At 32.5% G+C, this 15,641-nt stretch overlaps 1 protein-coding gene across 4 annotated transcripts in view; it reads left to right on the top strand.

The window, feature by feature from the left end:
* The window catches only part of LOC145668012 (uncharacterized), a 167,584-nt gene that overhangs the window by 78,527 nt on the left and 73,416 nt on the right, over window positions 1–15,641 (top strand). For all 4 annotated transcript variants that reach the window (XM_081735467.1, XM_081735468.1, XM_081735466.1 and 1 more), the window contains exons 10-12: window positions 3,442–3,546; window positions 6,051–6,155; window positions 11,414–11,473. In XM_081735467.1, coding sequence (XP_081591593.1) covers window positions 3,442–3,546; window positions 6,051–6,155; window positions 11,414–11,473 — 270 coding nt within the window. The remainder of the gene's footprint in view (window positions 1–3,441; window positions 3,547–6,050; window positions 6,156–11,413; window positions 11,474–15,641) is intronic.

The raw sequence follows: 15,641 nt of genomic DNA, 5'->3' as shown, positions 1-15,641 counted from the left end.
GTTCGATAGGGATTCTCTTTCTCGCCAACAATATTTAATATATATCGAGAAGAAATAGTAAAAAGGAACCTACATGATAAAAACAGCATTTCGGTAGGAGATACTATAATTAGGTGTATACGGTTTGTAGACGATATGGTGCTTGTTGCGAAATCTGAAAAGAAAATTAATAAGGCGTTAGAAAACTTGAGAAAGAGCTGTGAAGAATGTGGAATGAAAATAAATGTTAGAAAGACAAAAGCCACAATGATTGGAACGTAGAAGTCGGTGTCAAATTTAGAAGCAGGAGGGAAGAAAATAGAACAGGTGACTAGTTTGGGATATCTGGGTAGTGGTCGATGGTATTAGTGATGATATGAAGTGTGAACGTGAAATACAAGCAATAATAGAATTCCGAAAGAAACCTTTAGGAGAAAGAAAGGTCTATTTTGTGGGACCTTGAATAAAGAGTTGAAAAAAAGATTCATAAAATGCTTCATGTGGAATATTGTACTGTATGGTCAGAAACATGAACATTACGCAAAAATGATGAAAAACTACTGGAAGCTTTTGAAATGTGGGTGCGAAGAAGAATGGAGAGTTGGCTGGATGGAGCGGAAAACGAAGGAGAAGATGTTTGTAATTGTGGTGGAGGAAAGAACAATTTTATATATTATTGAGAAGATGAAGAAAAATTGGTTGGGACATTGTGTAAGAAGAAACTACATCATGAGGGACGTGCTAGAGGGTATGGTGATAAGAAAGAGAGGGGGCGAAGCAGGCTACAATAGATGGACATATCAAAACAGAAAAATCGTACGAGAAGACGAGGTTAGTTGAAGACCGTGGAAGCTTCTAAGGTGGGCAAGTGACCTGCTAATAATGACAGAATCCCTGTGGCAATGAATGATTATTATTATAGAAAGTGAATACACTTTTGGTATGGAGATGCCGTACTCGTCAACAAGTCAATGAATAGTTTGTTATTTACGAATATTGGGCTCCTCCTTCACACTATTAAAGATAAACGTGGAACGAATACCCGATAATTAGCGGAAAAGATTATATCCGAAATGACGTTATATATTTGCACCAGACAGTCCTACGCTTTCCGAAGCTTCTCTAAACATTTTACTTTACAGATAGCTCAGTAATATACTCTTTTTAAAAATTCCTACAAAAGACTCTTCATGATACGTTTTAACAGAGTGGTGAGCAGTGAATCTTCTGTAATTATCATGACATAAAAAATCAACTCTTTTGATCAGGTGATGAGCCTCAGGTGGTAATGTAAGAAGGGACCTGAAGTGAAGATCGTGTGTTTGGTAATGAAGAAATTATTGGGGATCTTAGGTTAGGAATTACCGGTACATTTGTGAACATTATTGACCATAATGGCCTATCTAAGCCCGCCACGTACTACGAGGGAGGACTTCTCTCGGCGATCACACTATCCTTGGAATTGAAGAAGGAAGGAAGCAACCTGGGACCATTACGTTAGATGCCGTCTTTGCCCGGTGTGAATGAGGAAAACCCTACTTAGGATGCAGACCTGAAAATTTTCTACACCTTTTCGACCGAGTATGCCCACAGGAAATCCAACCCTGGGACGCTCGCACCAAAGGCGAGAGCGTTAGCGACTACGCTATAGTCCTTGTCATCCGACAACCAATAAATTCGCAATGCGCTGTGCCAAACCTTTGATGGGAAAGCTATGAGCGGGTGAATGTTGCATGTAGCAAAGGTACTTGTCTCACTAACAACATCTAGTAGATTGTGTTACAATAATTCAATTATGTGATACTAATAACATAATCGCAGTATGAGTCTTATTATTAACGTTATTTTCTGTTATAAATATGGCTTAAACAATATATTTCGTTTGGTTTGGATGTTCACATGACAAGCAAATGAATGTAAAACACATTAGATTGGTTGGCGTAGGAACCTTCTTTATGACTACATTTAAATCCTTCTGAGGATCCAGCTTAGGACTCCGTAGACCGAAAACCAATGCACTACCAGTTTGATTTTATTTTTATCCCGAAAGAGAGAGAGAGAGAGAAAAAAAAACACAAGGAAACAGTTACGTGTTATGCACTAACTTGTGAAATATACCTACGGAGTACACGTGGGTCCAGTGATAAAGCAGTCAGCTCTGATGCTAAAGGTCCTTGTTTCAATACAGACCTTCACAAGCTTGTGGTGGAAACGTGTTCATGGGTTTTAGTACTTCCTTTCATTAACTTAATTGCAGTAATTCTTCCACCATTCATTTGCATGTATTATCAGTGAGCTCCAGCCTGTAGGAAATAACAACGGGACGTTCAATTATCATTTTATTTCATGAAATATAAATAAAACTGCACGTCACATTGTACCTAGGTATACTGCTATTGTTTTGTGTCGATCAGAGGATGGTGCATTGTCCTATTTTTTTTATATTCTCTCTCTTCTTCAGAAATGCTGTTCTAGAGATTGATAACAATAGATTCAATTCTACCACCCCACACTATCTCTTTCTGAAAGTTATTTTCATGTTCCTGGAGTGTTTTGATGTGCCTCATACAAGCGATGCAATTGTTTTGTGTAACTTTATTTATCTGCTCAAGCATCAGCCTTTCTACGTCCGAAATACAAAATGTATTGTTTCTTTGGGGGAATTTTACGTTTCACTTGAGCCCAAATTAACTCAGTTGGCTGATAATTCTCTAATTATTGCAAATTCTAATAATTATTAATTACCATTAGGCAAATCTATTTTGGTACTGAAGCAAAAACTCTCAATAAGAAATCACAGAAAAAAATAAGATTGTTCTAAAATACGTATAAGTGAGGCTAGAATCATTGTGGTTTTCCCAGCATTTTAAGAAAAGTATACTCTATTTTGGATCAAAAAAATAATGTTTGGCTATTAGTTTGGACCAAAGCAATCTTCCAACTCATTCCGCTGACAGCGTCACTGCAACCGGGTTGGTCGACGTGAGAATAGTGCACAAGGTCATACGCCAATTCGCTTGCCGCGTACTTCTTGATATTGCTAAAGCATTCGATCCTCGCAGAACGTGGGGGAGGGATGTAGGCTCTAATAAGCTGTAGTTCGTAGTTAATACAGAGCGTTAAGAGTGATGTTAAAGGGTGATTTGAAAAGAAGAATGTCCATATGTGTGTGGGAAAGCTGTTGATGATGCTTCGGTTTTTTACTATATGGGATGTGTGTGAATCAACGTTATACTCAGAAACTAATACTACGCTGGTATGCATGTGGGCTAACTAGAAATACACTAAATGTTTACTGCTTTAGCCTTATATAGGTATTTACATTAAATGTCTTCTAAATTTTTTCTGCGTTATTTAGGTGTTAAGGGTCAAGAAATTATATTAATTCGGTGACTGCTAACAGTGCTTTTTTTTTTTTTTTTTTTTTTTTTTTTTTTTTTTTTTTTTTTTTTTTTTTTACAGAGGTGGGAAAAGCGGTTATGACAAGTATCCTGATGTGCTGCCGTGGAGTGATGCAAAACCTGGTAAAGAGGGGAAAGTCGAGGACCTAAAGTTTCATCAAGAGAGGTGAGTCAGTAGAGACATAAATAGTAAACCAAATCTAGATGTTTGCAATATGACTAATAATAAGTAAGTAGGTCATTAGAACCAAATCATTAAAGTAATGAAACCTTTATATATATATATATATATGGTATTTCATAACAACACAACGTTTTGGAGGTGATTCCTGACATCAAGATAAGACAAAAAGTATAGACCCACCTGGGTGCACAAATGCTTCTTCTCGGAGTTATAGGCTGCCGAAAACATGAAAAAATAAACTTTAAAGGTCCATAGCTCCAAAACTAGGGGACCTGACACCCGTAGTAGGGTCAAGACTTCACTTAGGAACTAGTATGTGCCCTATCTAAATATCAAAGTTTCAGAAGTCTGTTTTACTTCCGCGACAATTTTCAGAGGTAGTTAGTGAACATCTCCTGAGATGTGCTCGACGAACGTGCGTTTGTCTCTGCACGTCGATATCTACCGCTTCGAACTTACTGTTCGTATGCTTTCGGCCCTCGCTAACTCTACCAATATGTTCAATATGTTATATGTACATAGGACCTTTTTTTCTTATCTTATCGAGTCGCCCGATGATTTTTCCACGCATAACATCATCAATATGGTCTCTTTGCGCCATTCTCCTACACGTATACTGGCACTATGTCAAGTAATGCAGCTTTGACTCACAAGTCTCTAACGTCTCGAACAAAAGTGCTTGCGTATTGAAACAGCGCTCATCACCAACCATCGTTCAGTGGGTGTATACAGCATCACCAAGCGCCAACATCGGGAGTTACGCGTGTGAAGCAGTCAGGTGTGTGTAATAGGATAAATTATATACATTTACCATACTCTCCAAAACTGTTGTCTATGTATTTTCACATTATTCTTAAGTTTTGCACATGAGTGTATATATATATATATATATATATATATATATATATATATATATATATATATATATATATATATATATATATATATATATATATATATATATATATAATGTCATAGCTTTCGTTATTTACACTCATTAACACATCTATTTATTTTACAAAAGGCAAACCTTCAAAAAAACATATTGAATTCATTTTCACAGTTTCTACTTCTATTCTACATTCCTTGCAAAGCATTCCTTTCAAAACCTCAATAACGCCTAGTTCTAATACTGTAGTCAATTAAATACAACCCTAATTAAAGTGTTTGAATTGTCTATCATAACTTATAATGGAGTCCGTGTCCTATCATCGTGTCCTTTTAAAACATTCGAAAATAAAATTACATCTGTTTCAGTGATTCAGTTTTGTATTTTCTTTTTTTCTAATAATAATAATAATAATAATAATAATAATAATAATAATAATAATAATAATAATAATAATAATAATAATAATAATAATAATAATAACAACAACAACAACAACAACAACAACAACAACAACAACAACAACAACAACAACAACAACAACAACAACAACAACAACAACAACAACAACAACAACAACAACAACAACAACAACAACAACAACAACAACAACAACAACAACAACAACAACAACAACAACAACAACAACAACAACAACAACAACAACAACAACAACAACAACAACAACAACAACAACAACAACAACAACAACAACAACAACAACAACAACAACAACAACAACAACAACAACAACAACAACAACAACAACAACAACATCATCATCATCATAAAGTACAATGTTATAAGCAAAACAAAACTACAATATTTGCACACAATCTTTTTTTTTTTAATCAGTCATATTAGCAATCCCTTTAGGGGCATAGGTTCGAATTCTACCGACTGTGCCAAGTGACAAAAACTATATATACTCTATTTCAGCTATTTCTACAGCAGAGATAATCTAATAAATAAGACTTGATTTCGCACATTTATGTTCAAATGAAATATATTTTTCTTACACTGGATAAGCTGTATCTGAAAACATAACTACAATATTTATACGCGATTTAAAACTTTTTTTCCCCTTAACTCTCTTGTTAAAACATACCTCGCAGGCATATTAGAACCACAAAACATTTCTCGCATTAATTTACCAGGAAGTATGAAATTGAACGTTTGCTACATCTTTTACTACAAATATTGTATGTTTGCTGTGTGTTATTAATAAATAGCTTTAATCTATTAATAAATAAATAGCAAATCTATTAATAAACAGTTGAGCTTTTTCTTTTTAGTGTAGTTTATAACTGTTTTTATAAATATTTAGCTAATAAATTTTGTATTTTCAAAGTGCACTTTCCCAGAAAGACTATTTTGTCAACACTTTAAGGTTATCTTGGAATTGTCATGAAAACATAATATGGGAATATTCTAATATTTCTTTCATAATCTATAAATTATTTTTCGATCGTTTTGTTTTAATTTACAAAGTTCGGATTTAGGTTTTGCTTTATGCCTTTTTATATCTGTGCACTAACGCAAACTTGTTGATTTGAACTCCGTGAGCTACAAGATTGTTAAATTTATTTATTTTCAGCTTCGGTCAAGACGACGCTGAAGGAATATCAAGTTCTCATAGGGCAGGTTATGATAGAGGAAGAGGAAGATTTCAGAGGGGAAGAGGTAACAGAGGAAGGGGAAGGTAAGTTTAATTCAGAGCAATTGGAGATCCATACTTTGCGTTTTAATACAGGTTATTCTTGATTAAGCTCAATTACACAAAGCTCTGTCAAATTCAGTAGTATATGTCATATCATAGTTGAATCTATACAGTTATCAACAAGTATATGTACAGACATCCTACATGCTCTTTTGACAGTACTTGCCAGTTAGATTATAATTTTCGTTGTTGTACAGAGAGTTACATTCTCTCTCTGTCAAAGAAAGTTGCATTAAAAATGGTTGACTCGTTTCAAAGCTGTTGTTAAGATGTTTGGCCCTGTTTAGTTTGTGAATGTACAAGTAACAAAAAATAAACAATTTAAGTTCTTGAAATTGTAGAAGACATGTGCAATTTTAAAATAATATATGTATATCCAACATTGAGTCGTGCTCTCAACCCGAGTCAAACGTATCAAGTGCTTCGATTCCCGGCGGGAGCTCATGTGGTTCGGATTCCACGTTAATCAGTAGGTCCACGTCTCATATAGTCTCGCTGCTGAACGGGACGCTAAACTAAAATCAACTCAACTCAACGTATCAAGTGCCGCTGTGTTAGAATACAGAAGACTGTTATACATAGTATTATGCGTAGTAATTTAAATCCGTAACTGTTAACTTACAGCAGTCAACACGGAAAATCTCTTATTTCTGAGAAAAATAGGTAATCTCCTATATTACAGTTCAAACTCTATACCACGATATCACAGACTGGGTGAGATTCCCGGAATGAGGTCATGTGGTTCGGATTGCGCGTTTAGCTATAGGTCCAAATCTCATACAGCCTCGCTGTTGAAAGGAATGCGAAACTCAAATCAAATCACCACCGTTTTACAACCGATAAAACTTCATTGTAGTTTGTTTCATTTTTACGCAATGCAGTGGCGTGTGAGAACAATGGTAGAACAAGACAGGGAAATCAGTTCGATAGTCTTACAACTCGAGTTCCAGTTTCAATTTGCTGAGTGTATGCTCTAACTGTAAGATAGACCCAATACAATATAAAGCTACCAGTAGTATGATTAGTTTTGTTGTTTGTTGCTTATTTGCTTTCTCTGGCCTCTGCTTATCAAATTTTGTCTGTGCGTGTAATTTTGTTCATTCACTAATCCAGCCAATAGATTATACCCTTATAATGTAGGATTTCTTGTGGAGAATGTGGAATATATATTTTTCAAATATTAAATAATGCTATTACAGTATAACCCTTAGTAAGAGGTTTTTATGTGGCTTTTCATAAATGTAGAAGTGCAAACCTTAAAAGAGTTTTCACTAAGATGTATAATATGAGATTTTAATATTTTGTGTGTTGTGAAACAGCAGATCTGAATGATTTTGATTTACATTTTTAAGAATTATTCATTTAAAAAGATCACAAAGTAAACATATTTAAGTAAACGTATAAATTATCTTGCTTCATACAGGGTGTTAAATGACATACCACTAAATCTAACGAAGTGTTTTTAAAAGTATATATACTATCAGTGCTTTCATCTTCCCAAGACTGAAATCCAGAACGAAAATAATCAAACGCATCACAGTAAAAACTAACAAAAACCCGAAGAAAAATAATTTCCGAAATATTCGCGGACCATTATGAAATGGAGTTTTGGAATTTCGGTCCTAGTATCAGTCGATAGTTATCGAAATAATTATATTAGTTGTGTCCCCCCCCCCCCCGATAATTTTCGAAGTACCCATATAAAAGTGAATTCACCGGTTCCAGTGAATATGACGCTCCGTGAGCCATATACGAGGCTTATCACCTTGGCCATTTCTTTAAGTTGGCCACTTAAGTAACTTGGCTCCATTTTGTAAAACCTGCATTTTTTCCTGAATATTTGTACTAATTATTACTCTGAATGTTGGTCACCTGTCTAATTTAGACTTGGCAGGATTAAATCAACTTTTTCTATGCTAGTAATGTTGAATTCAGTTTTGTATATTGGACACCTACGCGATCTTCATTTCTTAGAAACCGTTTCAAAATATATTTTACTGTTGTATGTTTCGGCAGGGCAATAAACCCATGGGAGAAAGGAAAAAACTTAAACCTTGAAAGTAACTTTTCTAAAAACATAAGCGGTGGTACTGTTTATTGCTTTTATGTCTGTTCGCGGCATGTACGGAAAAGATTGTTGCCACCAAGGTTTTCCATTCATACTCTATTGGTCTCCAGATGAATTTATTTAGCTATGGTGTCCTTTGTTTGTTCGACTACTTTTCCATTTAGAAGCACACAAGAAATTGACAAATGACGATCGGACTCAGTCTTAAAAACAAAAAACAAAAGTGGTATAACAGGACGAGTGCATTTGTTTCTCGTTCCACTCCCTGCTGGTCATCACAAATTAGCAATTGTTTCCTAATATCCAACAGAGTTACCTTTGGTGGCCCTCTTCTAAGGCGGGTGAGATATTTTTCATGTTTTAATCTTTACTGGAGTTAATTACCATATCTGGATCTATGTCATCGATAAAATAATAAAAAGTACAAAGCTAATAGCATAGCGAAATTTTCACTATCAACTGCCAGTATTTAGGCTAAAGTAAAGAACAGTATATAGGTGGAATAGGAGTATGGAAATTAAATTTTACATTTAAAATAATAATAATAATAATAAAAAACACTCTTACTCCTCCAGAGAATACACATCTTAAATCCTTCGTCTTTGTTGTTGTTGTTGTTGTTATTATTATTATTATTATTATTATTATTATTATTATTATTATTATTATTATTATTATTCAGTAGTTGATGACCATACTTATAAAGTGTCTTGACCTATCCTTGAAATTCGACACATGCGGACTCGAACGGATTAGTAAAGAAACCTTTACAACCTGATAAGTTTTTCTTAATGTTTTTTGGGCTACCACTGCTATATTAATATTATACTTCCTGGAAACTTTTCATAATTTCTCAGAAACCGAATGAAATAAAGATATGCCTATCCATTTCTTGAATCATCATTTGTTTAAATGGTGTCCGTTTTGAGTGATATTGCGATCTAATGTAACCACTTCAGTAAACCGTTGTCCTATAAAAAAAAAAAAAAAAAAAAAAAAAAAAAAAAAAAAAAAAAAAACTTTATCATATGAATGAAGAATTAAGGCTCTACGAAAGAATTTCTTCCATACATTATCTTTTGTTTGAATTTTTCAACTTCGGATTTATGTATTGTGTGCATGCTGTATCCTTCCGGTAAACCTTGGTGTGGAATTTTTCATTTTCTATGTATGGTGATCTTCACAAAATATGTTAGTTTCAGTTTCCTTTGTAACAACTTTATATGACTTAAGATTGTTATACAGAAATTCTAACTGAGCATCTTTATATAAAAATAATGTAATCCACAAAACGATAGTATTTTGTATTGTAACTCCGGAGATTTTAAAATTTGGGCTTCAAATTGATTCAGAACGTTTACCAAGAAAGCGAATAAGGGATCCTCATAGCTAATGTATCCGTCTGTGTGTAAATTTTACTCAGAAATCGAGAAACATTATCAGACACTCCAAGAAGTTAAGTACTTCGCCTATTTTAAACAAAGGGATTTCTGTTTTGTTAATAAAAGCTAAGTACAGTCTATGACCAAAGATAAGGAAATTTAGGCCTATATATCCACAGCCAAGTTGATATTATTCACAATCACAAGTGATGTGGCCTGTTTGATAATCCCACTATTATCAACTACATACTTTACCGGAAGTGTAGAACGGGCACCCAGTACATACATGAAAAGTCAGAAAAAAAAAAAAAAAAAACGAACTTAATATTTGCAAGAATTTCTTCCGTAAAGCCTTAATTCTTTGTTCCCATGATAACGACAAAACAATTTTAATCAATTTATTATTAAACATTCGAAAGGAAAATGGTTTCAAGATTGACATTTCGCGAAAGTAGCTACATCAGGTCGCAATATCGCTCAAAACGGACACCAGTAAAACAAATGATGATCCAAAAAATGGGTAGCCAGACTTTTATTTCATTCGGTTTCAAAAAAAGAAAGAAAAATAAATAAAGTTTTCGGCAAGCATAGTTTTAATATAGCAGTAGTGGCCTCAAAGAACATGGAGAAAAGCTTAACAGGTTATAAAAGTTTCTTCACCAATCAGCTTAAGTCAAATTTCATGCACATACCAAGACACGTATATAGGCATGACAAAGAGGAACTCAGCCACTAGGACGAAAGAATATATTCGAAATATCAAATACAGTGATGTCCCAACATCGTACCTTTCAAAGCATCTGAAAGACTGGAAGCATAACATACTATAGATAAAGTAAAATTGATCAAAAAAATTTCCATCATTCGTAAAGAAACGAGCATACAAGTTTTTTTCTTTCTTTCTTTTTTTTCTTTTCTTTTTTTTTTTTTTTTTTTAATCATTCAAACGAGGGGACCAAACTTAAATTTGAGCATGGGCAGTCTGGACAAAAGTTGGAATAACATCGCTGACACCTCGTCACCAACCAGTGAAGCAGAAAGATTTATTATGTGTATTCTGTGAAATAACGAGATGTTTTTATTTTTCAGTACTTCTATCGCTATCTAAATCCTGTTGCTTACCTTAGTCTTGAAAATGTTGACAGTTAGCTGAAACATTATTTTTTGAATGATTCTTAAGAATTTAGAGGAGCAAAAGTTGATTGATAAGATTGTCCATCAAGCTGTTTCCGCAATAATACTGTTCATATTTGTTACATAAGGTGTTTTATATTGTTCAAATAGTTTTTATTAAATATTATTGATCAAATACCAACAAATAAGTAGATAATAATTCATTTCTGCATTAGAAGCGGTTACATTACAGAATAAAACAGTTTTTGGGTCAAAATACGTATTATATTTCGTGTAAGTTGGCCATCTATCTTAAGTTGGATGGTTGTCAACATAGGTAAGTTTCACTGTATATCAATGTTTTCTGCATTACTAATGTTTCTTCCGTCGAAAAGCTACATGTTTTCTAATCGTATATTGATGAATGTTACACATTCGAGGATTGTATGGTTAAGATGGGAAGAATATATAATTCTTGGAGTGGTTGTTTGCAGTAAGCTTTAAAATATCACTTAGTTGCTATCCTAACATTTTTCTCTTTGCTAATACAAAGCACGTTAATTAATTTATCACTGAACAAATATATAATTCCATATTTTATTTCAAAAGAAAATGCAAATCAATTCTTCGTGATTCTAAATTAAAATTAATTATTTGTGTTGTGTTTTTAAATTCAGGGGTGGTGTTGGTGGCGGTGCTGTTAAGAAAAACTGGAAATCACGAGAGGATCTGAACAGGTAAGTGTTTTCTTAGTTGTTTTACATACATAAACTTATGCATTATTACGGAAGTCTATTTGAGATGAGCGTGAAAGATAACGTATCCTGCATACATTTATGCTGGCTATGAAAGACAAAGTGGATGCCTAGGTTCATGTTCACCAAGATGTTTAAATAAAACTGAATCAAACCAGGCCTACAAATGGGGAGAGTCAAAGCGGAAAGGTTTCCCGAAATTTTCATTATCCATAGAGATTATTGTGGATAATGATCAGAAAGATACATGTTACGTTCCCTGAATTTATTTTCCGTGCTCTAACCTTTACTGTTGAATGCGGGCTTGGTTCAACCCGTGTATATATAAATTTTATCAACAACAAACCCACTTAATAATATTTTATTTTTTATTTATCGGAAATTACAAAGTAATAGGCCATGTAAATTCCAAATACAGTACTTAATAAAACAACCATATATACAATAATATTAAATTAAGGAAAAAAGAATACATACAATAGCAGCATAACATATTACGTAAAATACAACTAAAATTACATTCAAATTATAAAGAAAGAAAAAAAAAAGCATGCACAGACAGTGATGAGATAAATAGAACCAATATAATTAAAACATGCAAAAAAAAAAAAAAAAAAGTGATAAGTCAAACTTTCTTTGGATAGAAGGAAAATCAGGTGTAAAAAAATCAATGACATGCAAATAGTTGTTGGCATTTAACAAACATTTATATATCGGCGCATCACTAAAATTCGGATTGTATTTAAAAATTTTGAAGTTTCTTCTAGCCATGTTAGGAACACCAAGACTAACTGCCAGACAAAAATATTATGGAGTAGTTTGATGTCAAATAAAGTTCTTCGTTCAGATAGTTTTAATAGACCAAGATGGTGCTTAATTTCGTCATGAGTTTTTTCTGAGAGAAATTTGAATTTCCATTTTAACCATAAGAGAAACAAATTTTGAACTACTTCGATATCCCTTTGAAAATACTGGGTTCTTTTATTCCAAATACTAGTACAATATTCAAGTTGACTTCTAACATTAGCATAGTATAAAATTAAGCAGGTTTTCACAGAGAAAAAATCTTTAGAAATTCTTTTTATGATTCCTAAGTTTCTTCTCGCTCTGTAAACTATGCATTCCAAATGTTTATTGAATAACAATTTGGCATCAAAAGTAACACCCAGATCCTTAATGGAGACAAGCTTTTGACCAAAACATTATCAACCACGTAGTTATAATAAACAGGATTAGTTTTTAAGGTAAAAGATACCAAACAAGATTCAACGGTAAAGCATTAATCTTTGACCAATTGTCAATGGTATTAATATTATCTTGTAATTTAGCACAATCACAAACATTATTGCTAGTACGATAAATCTTCAAATCATCAGCATACGTAAGAAATTGACAATATTTTCTCTGAAATCATTCACAAACAAAAGAATCAGAAGTGGACCTAAATTGGATCCCTGGTACACCAGAAAAAATATTGTGTATTTCGGAAATATGACCTTTATATCTTAAACAAATCTTCTACAAGTTAAATATGAGATCAACCATCTAATAAAAATTGGTGATAAATTATATGAATTAAGTTTATTGATTGATATAGCATGAGGAAATTTGTTGAAGGCCTTAGAAAAATCAAAATATATTACATCTACTTGTCATTGGGTTTTTACAGGAGGAAAAATATCATACATAAAGCATGTTAAATTAGACAAGGTAGATCTATTTTTCATGAAGCCATGCTGTTGATCCATAATTTCTGGAGAAACATGGTTTTAGAGATAATTATATACAAGTTTATCAAAAATTTTAGGTAATGTTCCTATAATAGAAATTGGTCTATAATCCATATAATCTTTCCCATTCACCTTATGGATAGGAGAAACAAGAACAGTTTTCCAACTCTCGGGATAAGTAGAAGATAGTTTTGGCAATATTCAGATATAATAATAATAATAATAATAATAATAATAATAATAATAATAATAATAATAATAATAATAATAATAATAATAATAATAATAATAATAATAATATGAAATTACAGACACAGGGTGCAATTACAATTTCCAAAAGTTAATAATATATGAGTTAACAATACAAAAAGAAAGCATGCACAAAAATCAAGATCGTAAAGCGTAAGAATATAAAGATACAGAGATAAATTGAGTAAAACATACAGAATAGAAATAAGTAGAATAAAAAATACAGGCATAATAATAAATCATACACGTAAGACAATAAAATTAAATAAAGATGAACGAATACAAAACAATACATGCAAAATAGAAAAAAAAATATAGCAAGTGATAGGTAATGTATTTCCTCTGAATAGAAAGAAAATCAGCAGTAAAAATATCAATAATATGTGAGTAATTGTTAGCACTTGTCCCTAATTTCTTCATGGGATGATCTTCTTCTTATTATTATTATTACTATTATTATTTATTTTGCGAAACAATTACTGGTATTCAGGGTAGATATTTTTTTCTTTTTTTAGATTTGAAAGCAAGCTGAATCCATGAGGTTTTTTTTTTTTTTTTTTTTTTTTTTTTGGGTTTTGTTTGTATACTTTTAGATTTGTAAGCCGAAAGAGATTCTCTAAATACTGCATTACAATAGTCGGACAAAGGTTGAATAAGTACACTCATGTCCAAAATGATTGTCGCATATCTATAACTGTCTTCTTGTAAGAATATAATTTGATAATGATTTTGCAGGGTACTTTTAATACTGACACTATGTGTATAATCGGAGAATGTATAATTGTGGTAAATTTCATAGGAAAAGAATTATAAATACGAAAATTAGATTGAGTAAAACAAAATGTTGCTAAATGGACAATAAAGTTTTATTTTTGTTTTATTATTCTTATTTATTTATCTTTTGGCTTGAAATTTGCTACATACAGGTCTTTGCCGATTATATATATACTAACATTATAAGAAATACCGGACAAATTCGTTATCAAATTATATTCTTACAACAACATATTTATAGACATGCGACAATAATTTTGGACATGAGTGTACATTCATTAGGTTAAGTAATTTTTTACTTTGTAGAGGTGACGTAGTAGAGTAATTGCTTTATCACACTGATTAGAAATATGCTTATTCGAATTTAGTTCCTTATCTAACAAGAATCTCAAAGTTTTCACATTAGTGGAATGGGAATTTTACGAATACACAATTTTTATCCTTTGTGTAATAGTGTGTGGCGGTGAAGTAATAAATAGCTGTGTTTCATGTGTATAACAATGGAGAAACTGCTTAATAGTAGTTATGAGATCAGAAGTATATAGGAAAAACACCAATGCGCCTAAAATAGATCACTGAATCATTCCCTTGTTAACAGTAAGCGGCTCGGACATAGATGTTCTTAGATACGCTTGTTGCTGTGTTACACGATGAGTAAGATTGAAATCACTAACAGCAGTATCAAATAGGTTATAACATCTAAGTTTAGCCAACAGCATCTTATGATGTAAAACTTTAGAAGTCTTAGACCTAACAAGACTGAAATTATTACCTGAGTGCAATCAAAAGCATGAAGTATCTCATCGGTAACTTCAACCATTGCACTAACAGTACTAAATTATTTACAAAATGCACGCTGACGTAACAGTAGGAATTATATCATCATCATAATCTTCCTCTTCATCGTCATCGTTATCTTCATTGACGTCATCATCATCTTCATCGACATCATCTTCATCGTCGTCGTTTGTGTTGAAACACTATCTTTTATTTTTTTTAACCTTTTTAATATTACTGGTAAAATACTTACTGGACAAAGATCATTTGCAGATTTTACTTAAAAGACTTCTTGGGCACTGATAGTACTTTCGAGGTTTTTCCAAACACTGAGAAAGCATTCTTTTACTCAGGAAAAATTGAAAATATGAGTTAAGGGAGGTAATAAGAATGACAGTGTTAGCTTTAATATATTTTTTTAATTATTATTTCATCAATACAAGATGCACTAGACTTCATGCTATATAGTGTTCTCTTACGACGTCTGCTTCATTTTCTGGATGTAATTGGAAAGGTTTATTTGTTTTTGGGCCTTTTTCAGGTATAAATCGAGTAACTAGATAATCAATTTTCCTGAGTTCGTCGAGAGTAGTTTCAAGACACTGACAAAAGAAGTGTTT

This window comes from Thermobia domestica, chromosome 13 (genome assembly GCF_964235325.1).
Source record: "Thermobia domestica chromosome 13, izTheDome1.hap1.1, whole genome shotgun sequence".
NCBI lineage: Eukaryota > Metazoa > Arthropoda > Insecta > Zygentoma > Lepismatidae > Thermobia > Thermobia domestica.
This window is presented reverse-complemented; position numbering and strand designations above follow the sequence as displayed.